This window comes from Notothenia rossii (genome assembly GCF_949606895.1).
Source record: "Notothenia rossii genome assembly, chromosome: 5".
NCBI lineage: Eukaryota > Metazoa > Chordata > Actinopteri > Perciformes > Nototheniidae > Notothenia > Notothenia rossii.
In genome coordinates, this window is record NC_136903.1 from 28616523 (window position 1) to 28628633 (window position 12111).

The 12111-nt window shown below is 42.1% G+C and overlaps 1 protein-coding gene across 1 annotated transcript in view; it reads right to left on the reverse strand.

Moving 5' to 3' along the window:
* The window catches only part of st3gal2 (ST3 beta-galactoside alpha-2,3-sialyltransferase 2), a gene marked incomplete at its 5' end in the record, with an annotated part of 40467 nt that overhangs the window by 12347 nt on the left and 16009 nt on the right, over positions 1 to 12111 (reverse strand). Inside the window, 2 exons of the mRNA XM_079680455.1 lie at positions 6242 to 6887; positions 8640 to 8689. Of these exons, the coding sequence (XP_079536581.1) occupies positions 6242 to 6887; positions 8640 to 8689 (696 nt within the window). The remainder of the gene's footprint in view (positions 1 to 6241; positions 6888 to 8639; positions 8690 to 12111) is intronic.

Here is a 12111-nt window from a genome sequence, read left to right on the forward strand (position 1 = left end):
AAAAAAATCGAACTGAAACTCTGCCGCATGGCCCCCTCGTCCCTTGGAAGAGGCGGAGAGGTGGGTGTTTTTCATCTGCTGGTGGACTAACCGGAGAGATTTACAGCAGGAGCAAACGCTTGCCTCGGGGAGGGAGAAAAAGAGCCAGAGCGTGCACAGCGGAGAATAAACAGAAGGGCAACCACGGCAACCATGCGCGGGAAGTCTTCTTCGCTGCTTTTGTGGCTGGAGTGCAGCGCCACTTACAGGCCTGGCATATGTACTACAGCGTCTCCAGCGCTTTCGTGCGGTCTCGTGTGAACGGACACTTTTCTGGTGCCTGTTGAGTGTGGACGGAAGACTTTTTTGATAACGATTGCGGTCCGTTTTCGTTATCGTCCTCGTGTGGCTCCAGCCTAATTCACTTACAAACTCACACATTTACCTGCTGTTGATTCAGACCATTGGTAGTGCATTAGTAAGTGATCTTTTAATGGCCAGTATCAACAAAAGGAATGATTACAGTAGCAACAAAAACTGTTTAAGTGTTAATATGGACACCTGTTGTAAAATTGTGAACCTCTCCTTTAACATAGGTTCTTTATAACACACACTTTAAATTGAGAGAGCTTGTGTTCTAAAAGCAAGACATGTTGTTCACAGTAGAGTAAAAATATATATTTTTCTTTTTTTTTGTTCATTTGTGTTCTGATTTTTTGGATCATGGTTTTAAACTGCCTCATTGTGGAATTGTAAGTGAATATAGACACGGGCCACGTCTATCAAAAAGCGGTTGATTGATTAAAAAACTCAAATGAATAATTTTGCTCTAATTTGAGCTTCTGCCAAACCACGCAGGCAAATGTGCATTCATGCATTCAATGAGAATGCCAGAACCTGCACTCAACATAAAAAGAATCTCCCAAAACAATAATGCAGACACACAAAAGTTTCGTCAAGATATTGGCCACCACCACATGGCTGTTTCTATCCCCAACCATCTTTGTCTTTCTCCCTTTCTCCCACACAGTAATCTTCAACTTCCCACTCGTTCCTTTCACTCACCATCGGCCTTAATTCGCTTTTCCTAACACAGATTTCATTCGCTTACATTTCCATTCATGCATCATCTCAGTCTAATTCCTTCTCTTTAATTTCCTTTACTCCCTCTTTGTTTCTCCTCCGCCTCGTGTCTTTCTTCATCTCTTCATCTCTCCGGGAAGCCTGTGCACCACGCAGCTTATCAGCACTAATCAGAGACCACTAAACCTTTCTTTTACTCTCCTATCTGACTTTGTTTTTCATGCTGTTGACTCTCTGCATTTTCATCTTTTCTCTCTGCCTCTGAAGCCCTGCATGATGCCGGAGCCTTGCTATGACCTGAGATTAAAAAACAAGAGATGGTAATGTAGTAAATATTTTATCTGTTTAAAATAACACAAACTTGTATTGCAGTATACCTTTAAGTATAAAACCTGCTGCCAGTAACACGAGCTTAAATGACCAAATAATGCTACAAACTAACTTCTTAAGTGTAATTTATCTCTTGTAACATCAAAATGGTTATTGTGACGTTAAGTGAAAGTTAACATAACACTTTTTGGTCTTTCAGAAGTTTTTACTAGCTCCTTATGTTTAATGATAAAACCCTATGTGGCTTAATGCTAATTTAAAAACTAACTACCACTTACTACAAATGAAAGGGCATGTTTAGCCTCAAACTCAGTGAAGGATTTCAAAAAAGGTGGTGAGACCAAACACTGGACTTCAATCAGCTGTCTCTGGAAGTCAATGTCAAAGCCTCCATTCAATCATTTAAGCAAACATGCAGAATTACTCATTGAAAATCAGCATGACTGACAGTTGAGTGCTTACACCCTTAAATGAGAAAATCACTTAAGGCCGGCACAACATTTTTTTATACGAAATTGTTGTTCCATTAGGTGCTTGATTCCCTTCACTCTTGAAACAGCAGTGCACAAAAAACATTACATTTGATTGAAGACAAATATACTCCAATTATGCACACACACTTGCTTGTTCTCCTTAACATTGGTTGATTTGTCTCAAATAAAGGCCTTGGTTGCGTTCCAATAGTCCAAAAATTAGCTCCTAAGTTCTAAACCTAATCCTATTCCTTGACCTCTGAGTGAAACGTCACGGGGTTAAGGGATAGTGGATAGGAGAATTCAAAAGGACTTAGGAGAAGAGACCGCGGTACTTTAGAGAATCCGAATGCACTTTCACTATCCGACGTGTTTATGATGCGCCAGCGGACGTCATTGTGGGCGTCTGCTGCTGTGGTGAAACTATGGAAATTACAGTTTTCTATACAGCGGACTACAACATGGATGTTTAATAAGAACGAGGGACTACTGTAAACTCATCTAGAGACTCTGCACCGTGCCCTGATGCCGTTGTTTTATGCTTTTTGAATGTGGACAACAGAGAAACATATTCTTCATGACCAAAGTTGGAATTGAAATAAAAAAGGAAAGTGAAACTTATGCTCGTCACCCTCTCCCTCCGGTCCACATTAATACAAATGATCCCAATAAGTATGATTGTATGAAAAGATCTTAAAATCAATACAAATGTATTTATTATAAACGTTAGTCCTTAAAATCTATCACTGGGTACATCACCATTCAAACATCTTTTAAAAGTTGAACAAACTCCACACAGCTCAGTAAAGACTGAAATATTGACTTTATTTGATCATTTCAGTAAAAACTAACGTTCATATTTCTCTTTTTGATTATAATACTAATGAACGTTCAAAACAAAGCATTTTGGCAACTTACCACATAAGTTTTAAAATGCTTAATAAGCACCGTAACGTTCATGATATAATTTCTCCGTCATAATCGGTTGTTTCCGTGAACGGCCGACTATTGAGTGACGGCAAATGCTGCGGCTGCAATGCATTGTGGGGCAGCATTTTCTCCTCTCCTTTCATCAAGGGAGGTCCAGTGGTTCCTAAGCTAAAGGAGGTTATAAAGGAAGTTTGAAACCTCCTTTCCTTTCATTTGGAGAATTGGAACGGCACTTAACATGGCTGCCACTGACATACTTCCGGGTCATTTCACTTGGTTAGGAAGGTTCCTAAGCTAAATGGACTATTGGAACGCAACCCTGGTTCTCTCTGCCACTAAGGCACATGTGTTCCTTGTGTGACAGAGGGGTAATTACTAGTTGTTCTTCTTAGATGTTGCAATTTTTAAGCAACGTTATCCATTTGACCAGGACTTCTCTCAAAATGTCCAATAAATTCCTGATTAAAAACCATGTCATATGTATAAACCTTGATAAAACATGACTCGACTCAACGTTTTTGACATGATGCATTCGTGGCCATCTTTAGCATAGAGAAACAGAAGAGGGTTTGTAATTTGCACAATATTTTAAGAGCAGTGAACAGTATACAGTAATTGCATTTGAAAGGGATCAATGACAAAAAATACTTTGCAGATACTGGTTTGTTTACCGACCCTGTATCGTTCTTCTGTTCTTTAGGTCCTTTCATTGTCTTTTATTTGTTCCTTACGGCCCGTCTACACTACAGGCATGAAAAAATCTTGAAGCTGGGCGTGTCTGAAGCTTGGCGATTTTTTGCGAGCAACCAATCACATGAATCTCCCGCCCCCGACATACAAAGCAATAGCAATGTTAAAACGAAGTAAACTGGATATAAACTCTCCAAACAGGCGAAAAAACTATCAGTTTCACCCACTGTCTCTGCCACCTCCCTCCATGCCTGGTTCCTCCGGTTTGTATCCCGGTAAATAGTTCCGGTCGTAAAGAACCGGGTGATTTGCTACCGTAATATCTCGTTTGGAATATGAGGAAATGAACTGCGGTCTGGCTCTCCCAGCTTGCACGCGGTTTGATTGGCTGCGCTTGCACTGGCGGGATTTGCATAAACGGGATTTGATTGGCTGATGCCAAGCATCGAGCCTCAAAAGTTGAACATTGTTCAACTTTTGATGCCGATAGATGCTCGTGATGCTTGCAAAGCCATGCCATGCTCCCCACAATGCAGTTCGGCGAAGATTAAAAATCTTCTACGTCACCCCATTCAAGTGAATGGGCGAAGCGTTGAAAGCATTTTTTGATGCCTGTAGTGTAGACGTACCGTTACGTGATCTCACTTATTCCTTTACTATGAATTCCCCCCCCTCATCTTTTCCTTCTTTCATTTCTATCTCCTTTCTCTCTCCCAGTACATCAACCCCCCTGTTGCAGTGTGACCTAATGACTTGGCAGCTGTTAGCCTGTGTTTGCAGTTTTCTGCCATTTCAGTGCAGGACTGAGACTAAGGCTCTAAAATAAGACTCTGGATCGGCCAATGAAGGACACCGTATAACACTCAATATAATCCCAGAAACACACACACAAACACACTTTTCGCCGAAACAAACTGAAGAGGAATGTAATGCAACATTTCTTTAATGTAATGTTTCCAGTCTCTCATATTCATTTCTTTATACCAAAGAGGGGTTTAAGCCCAGTGACCCACCATGTTGTGCTTCACCATGACATGACATATGACTCGAGCAGCATGTAGTACTTGTAAGCAGGTTGGTTGGTTACTTGACAGAAGAGGATGAGGATGATGGAGAGAGATCTGTGATTACAATGGATTACTCCCCCCTTTGGTTTCCTCATACAGTTGCAAGAAAAAGTATGTGAACCCTTTGGAATTACCTGGATTTCTGCATAAGTTGGTCATAAAATGGAGGAAGCCACTGCTGTCCAGAAAAAACATTGCTGCACATTTGAAATCTGCAAAAGAGCACCTGTATGTTCCATGGCACTACTGGCAAAATATTCTGTGGACAGATGAAACCAAAGTTGAGTTGTTTGGAAGGAACACACAACGCTATGTGTGGAGAAAAAAAGGCACAGCACACCAACATCAAAACCTCATCCCAACTGTGAAGTATGGTGGAGGGAGCATCATGGTTTGGGGCTGCTTTGCTGCCTCAGGGCCTGGACAGATTGCCATCATCGACGGAAAAATGAATTCTCAAGTTTATCAAGACATTTTACTGGAGAACTTAAGGCCATCTGTCCACCAATTGAAGCTCAACAGAAGATGGGTGATGCAACAGGACAACGACCCAAAGCACAGAAGTAAATCAACAACAGAATGGCTTCAACAGAAGAAAATACGCCTTCTGGAGTGGCCCAGTCAGAGTCCTGACCTCAACCCAATTGAGATGCTGTGGCATGACCTCAAGAGAGCGATTCACACCAGACATCCCAAGAATATTGCTGAACTGAAACAGTTTTGTAAAGAGGAATGGTCCAAAATTCCTCCTGACCGTTGTGCAGGTCTGATATGCAACTATAGGAAACGTTTGGTTGAGGTTATTGCTGCCAAAGGAGGGTCAACCAGTTATTAAATCCAAGGGTTCACATACTTTTACCACCCTGCACTGTGAATGTTTACATGGTGTGCTCAATAAAAACATAAAAACATATAATTGTTTGTGTTGTTTTAGCTTAAGCAGAATGTGTTTGTCTATTGTTGTGACTTAGATGAAGATCAGAACACATTTTATGACCAATTTATGCAGAAATCCAGGTAGTTCCAAAGGGTTCACATTTTTTTTTTCACTTTTTCTTGCAACTGTATGTACCCAGTTCACCTCCTGGGCCCTGCCGTGGTGCCCTTGAGCAACCCACCTAACCCCCCCCCCCACTCCCCATACTCCCCATACTCCCCATTGCTCCCCAGGCGCTGCACAATAGCTGCCCACTGCTCCTAGTACTAGGATGGGTTAAATGCAGAGACTGAATTTCACTGTGTGCTGTGTGCATGTATATGTGACAATTAAAGAGGGTTTCATCCCTCAGATTCTATCCATCTATCTGCCCAACTTTTCTTCTCTGTGCCCTTCTGCATTAGAAAGTGATTGATGTTGCTGCTATTTAGTAAAAAGAATACTAAAATTATAGAAAGTACTGTAAAATCATGATCTTATTTGTGTGTTGTGGATGTTAAATCAGAAAAACTGTTCTTAACGTCATCCGTGCAAATGCATTTCAATGGGTCCTGTAAAAGATCAGTTTTGGAGATTTTTAACAAATAGAGAAATTAAACTGCAAAACATTAAAGTGAAAGAATTCCTAGAATGTTTGCCTCGCAGTTGCATGACCCCACCAGCTTGTCAAGTTGTTCTTACTTCTTCATTTATCATATTATATTATTTGTGTCTAAATCTAGCATGTTAAGGTAAAACATAATGTTACTTACCACCCACCAGTAGTATACATCAGAGGGCAGCTGGATGTTGTCTCGGGTCCACACAGGTGAGATGTCTGGGTCGTAGTTCTCATCGAACCAATCAGAAACCCCAGGGTCTCCGACACAGTGCGAGCAGGCGCACGTCTTCTGCTGCGAGGTGTCGGGTGTTGACAGCCTGTGTGCGCCTGTGTAGCTGGGCACTAGCTTCACCCGCCTCGACTCCTCCCACCCGGGGGGCTCCAGGTAGTTGAGACCGACACCCCCACGGAGTGAGACGGAGAAGAATAGCGAGGTGAGGAAGATGAGGACCAAGGAGCCAAGGAGAACCCAGACCCTGCGGGAGCATCTCCCCCTGCCTCCCTTCTCCGCCCCATCTCCTCCCAGAGTACTACCCCCACTTCCTGTGGCTGCGGGCGTCCCCCCGCTCAGCCAGGGCCTGAGCTCCGAGAGTCTGGGAGCTCCCCTGGATGGGCCAGTGCTCCAGGACCCCCAGCCCCAGCGCCTGTCCCGGTGCAGGGTGGAGGATGGGATGCGGCCCCCCCATGGCCATGCCCCCACCCCTAGGCCTGCCACTGTCCCCAGTCCACCACCACCTGCTGCGCTGCCGCCTCCACGCAATGACCAACAGGCTAGGTCAGCGCGATCAGCACGACCCCTGACTTACACTTCGCACTACAAAGTCACACACACTCTGACGGAGTCTCACAGTCAAGCTGTGCACTCAGCAACGCTCCTACACTTCCTCCCGTCTCCCACAGGATTCTCTCCCTCTCTCTTCACAGCTTGCCTCTTGCACAGAAATGCCTCGACAAACACACACAGCCGTAGCCCGACTGCTTCCCTTGCTCTCAATGAGAGGAGAAGTCTCCTTGAGCTTCTATTCTATGTTAATTCCCTCTGTCTTTACTTCCTAACTTCTCTTGTTCCCGCTTTCTTTACATCCACCTCTCTCTTTTCCCTCCTTAATCTTGGGATTAGTCCATCTTTAGTGAAATCCAGTGCACGGTGTGGACGGATGCAGCAGGTCCCTCTCGTTTGTTCTGCCATCTGTGTGAATGTTGAGCTCGGCTCCGGCGCTTTCTCTCTTTTTCCGTCTCACTCGTTGCAATGAAGCGACGTAGCCAAAGAAAAGCTGGCAGCCTAGTTGAGAGCAGCGTAGAGAGGGAGGGAAGATGGGAGGAGGAGCAGGAGAAGGGAGGAGGTCGGGCCTGAAGGGTGTTCCATCACATCTCTAGCCATGCTAGACCAAAAAGATACCCATCTTCCTCTCTTTTCACCTCCGCTGCTCAGTGCCTCTGTTATCTGCCGCTTTCTCTGTATTCTCTTTCCTTTCCCTTAGAGTGTTGCTTTTCTCTCGAGGTTCATTTCACCTAGTTTATCTACGTATCAAGGTCTCTCGTCTTCTGTTTGAACCCTCCCTTTTCACAAAGAGCTTCTTTGTGAAACACTCCTCTGATGACGTTCTTCTTCTCACTTCCCTCAGACAAAGTTTTTTAAAGTTTGGATACAAATTTTAAGCATCGTAAAGAGATGAAAAAAAAATCTGCTACTGCTTAGCATTCAATGCCATCTTCTTCTAGATGTCACTTCTATGAGAGGTTCTGCCAAGCCTGGCTGTGATAGTATCAAGAAATCAAGAAATCACGAAAAACCACTTTTTACTCTTCTCTGTACCCATAGAGATGAAAAAACAATCAAACTCAAAGCTTAAAGTCAAATAGAACGTTCGGAGGAGTAATCAAAGCAAGACAAGCAGAGTGTCTGATGTCCCTCCAACGGAAAGTTTTCTATCACGATGGTTTATCCAGGGATGAAGCTGCACCAAGGGAAGGCGAAAGTGGTGGAAGTAGTGATGTGCAGAGGCTGCGAAAAAAAAAGAAGACAAAACCAATCAGCCCAAAATCTAATTTTCTCTACAGCTGGCTTTGCGAGGGCGACCGGATGAAAGGAGGGGGAAGCGTCTGTCCTGCATTGCAGTGTTTGTGTGTGTGTGTGTGTGTGTGACTTAATGTGTGTATGGTGTTAAGCTAGGGAAGCGCACCGTCTGCCAGTTGCACAAATTGTATTGTGTTCTACAGCTGTGCCGGTGTGTGTGTGTTTGGCTGGTAGCGTACATTTCATGAGGCTGATGAGATTGAGGTGACTCCTGCTTAGCTCTAACCTGCTAAACTGTAATCCCAGGGTAAAACCCCTGCGGTGCCCACTTTCTGCCAGCTGTGTGCCCTGCACATGTTCATGTGATGCCAAAAAAACACCTGCTTAACTCACCTGCTGACAAACACTGCTGTCGTTCTGCTGCAATTACATTTGATGTGTGCTCGTTCCTCTGAAACCTGGACTCCTAAGGCACAAAGCAATCCTCCGAGCAAAGTAATGAAGTTTTCTAAATCATCTTGTAATTTCGTACCAGGTTGTGGTACTCTGGCCTGAAGTCTGGATTCCTGTTCTGCAGAAAACCTGAGGGACAGAAAAAGAAAGCAATAAAAAAAGTGTTAGTGTTTTTTAGCCATCAGGTTGCATGTAGCGAAAGGTTGTGTTGTTCAAATGGCCCATCCTTGTGAACTTTAACCATTTAACTGAGACAATGGCGACAATGGATCATAAAGCAGTCTGCCAAACGCCTTTAAACATCAAAAGAAAAGAAAAGAAATAGAAATCTAGCCCGGTACTTTCCCTCCATTTCCTGTCCCCAAGCTCTAACAAATGTCCACAAATCAAATGAACTTCTTGGTTTAGCTATTGTGCAGCAAAGACTGCAAGACAGACAAGATAAACAATGTTCTTCTTCCCATGGGAGTCTCCGGGTTCCATTATTAGCCAATGCAGCCTGACTTTGTGTCGCATTCCTCCAAAAGTTGGTACTGTTTCAACCTTTAGCTGTAGGGTTTTTAATTGCCATCCCCTGCCGTCCCGACCGCAGCAACCTAAACACACTGCAGGCGATCAAATTAAATGGACTACTAGCGTTTTCTTCGCAACGCCTGATTTGGTGTGAATCCAAACTAAGCCTCATTGACCATATTGACATTTTTAATCCTCCTCTCCTTTTCCACCTTGATCCTCTTCCTCTCTTATTTTTTTCATTCTCATATTCTCTCCCCTAACCAGAATTACCTCTTTTTCAGTTTGTATCTGTCTCCAGCAGCCCTCGTTCTGCAGTTTCATTGCATGCTCTCTCTCACAAACTGTGCATGTAACTGGGCCAGTACTCGACCCCCTGTAGTTTGTGCATAAGCCTGGGAGAGGTCTTGACGACAAAGCTTCAGATGTTGAACTCTGTAAACAAGTATTTAGAACAATAACAAACACACAATTCTAATAGTACTTTTCGTTGCTCTCGTCAGCTTTTAATACAATTATTTCTCATGTAGTACAAGAAAAGCTTATATCTTATTAGATAAAGACGTTTTATTTCTTGTTATATTGAAAAAACCTTAACTTTTTTTCATTCATATAGTGTTTTCGATCCCTTTGCCAAAAGGAAAAGTAAGGTTTTGCTAATCTTAGCCCTCAATTTCTGAACAAATTGATTACTAATACAGCTTAATGGTAAAATAAGAGTTTTATTTCAGAAGCTATAAGACTTGTGAACAGTCAAAGTGGTAACTTCACCTTTAGAATGAATAATGCATTCAAGCTTTTACAATTTGAACTGTGTTATATATTGTGTAAATGAATCATTTTTTAAAAATTTCTGCCTGGACTCTTGCTTGTCTTGAATTGCCCGTTGAGAGAAAGTATTTTATATTGCATTTTCTGAATGTCTTTGACTGTGTCCATCACAAGGGGCAAGGGCAAACACGATCAAACTTTGGTTCTGGCCTGTTTGTGTGTCTGCTGCTTACTACTTAAGACATTTCTAAATGTCACTGTACTGAATTGGAAATGTTGAAGTAGAGTGACAGGATACATATTGAAGGAGTCGGGGCAGAATACTAAGCAATGACACGGACCTCACATACAAACTGCTCTCAGAACTGAAAGCTGCTGTTTATTCTTGCAGATAACCATTCCTCTTTGGGGCACATTGGCTGAGCCCACTACAGTTGGCATCAGGTTGCACAATTTTGCATCTGAGCAAGGTGTTAATTGCTAATACAGATATAAATTAGCTGAAGATAATCTAATGGATGGCAGGTGATGAACTGGTGTTAAGTGTTTTCTTCTGCTGAACTTGGAATATTAGTTGAAGGAAAAAAAAGGGGACGTATCATGCAAAATGCACTTTGTGATGTCTTTTATACATAAATATGTGTCCCCGGTGCGTCAGGGAACTCACTCAACATCAGAAAATAAAACCCTTTCTCTTTGCCTCCGTACCCAAATCTTTTAAAAACGTGGGTACAACGAGCAGATACAGATTTGCTGCCGATATGACGTAATAGCGGCAGCAGACCCACAGAAAGTTGCCATCAGAAACAATGCGTGTTTTGGACGTAATCTCGTCTTTGTTTACATTAGCAAGCCTCGCTAACACTCAGAGCTAACCTGTACTGTAGAGCACATGTGTTTAAAAAGCAGGAAATGAAAAAAAGAACTCACCTTGTGATAAACCCGCAAGAGAAAAAGCATTTGAGCTCCATACAGTTTCAGAAATAATCTTTGATGTGGTTTAGAACAGGATGGCGTTTTATCACAGCAGAATTTAACTTTATCTCCGGTAGAATTCTGATTAGGCATTAGCTCCGCCTCCTCTCTTTCTTTATTTTTCAAGCTAAGGACCCAAAATCCGCATTTCTCTAACAGGGCTGCAAAAAAGGGGTATGAGCAGTATGAGGCATGGCTACAATGGGTGATCTGTTTGGTATTTTAAGCAAAACACTTCACAGACATCTTTTGTATAGGCATGGCCCTGGAATATATTTTCCCAATATAGCATAATAGGTCCACTTTAAAGTGTGTTTTGAGCATGCAAGCAAAAAGGCTGTTCTGTTTTAGAAGAAATATGACGCATAATCAAGCTGGAGACAAGAGAAAAGAAAAGAGCATTGTAAAGCAAGTTTAAATGTGATATAACATCCATTACTGCTATCATGACTCATTGTGTCTGAACCCTAAAATAGTGAATGGCAAATGACAGAAAAAAGGAATGTGAAACTATTCTAATATCCTTATAGTTATCCATGTGTGAAAAATACATATTTGATGATTTCATATTTTTTTCAGGCTTGAAAATGACATTCCAGAATGAATGAGTCTTCACAACTAAAAGGGGTAAATTAATAGTCTTTGTTCTCAAAGCAATGATACACCTGCGAGTTGGATGTAGAAAAGTCAGAATCAATATAGATGTTTTTATTTTAAAGTAAATTCAGATTGAACATAGTAAGAAAATGTAAATTATAGTTTCTGTCCAAAGAAAACCCATTACTTATAGTGAAAACCACCCTTGAATGATGAGATGGTAGACAAAAAGCTTTAGGAATATAAACTATAACCTATAATAAGTACCCTGTATCAAGATTGATGCAAAACAAGTGAGATTTTACCTTTTTAGAGAGATTTAGAAAAAAGAACCCACCTCTGGGTTCATTTGGGTGTATGTGCCATATCTCTGGAACCCATTGGTCGATGTTGATGATTGACACCTCTTTTGAACCGTTAGAGCCAATAGAATCAAGAGGGAGTTCCTAAATTCACCCACATGTTACCATTGAGGAGTGAGAGTGATGCGCACGCAGCTTGCCCAAACCGAAACTATGTTATGCTCTGAAAACAGAAAACTAGGCTTATTGCCATAAATATGATATATATATGAGTAATCATTTAAAAGTGACACAGAGACATTGGATTAACCTTCAGCAGTGTTTATATGCGTTTTAATGCCATTGAACACAACTTTTGATCAGAAAACAGCAAAGGTAAGACGTATTTGCCGT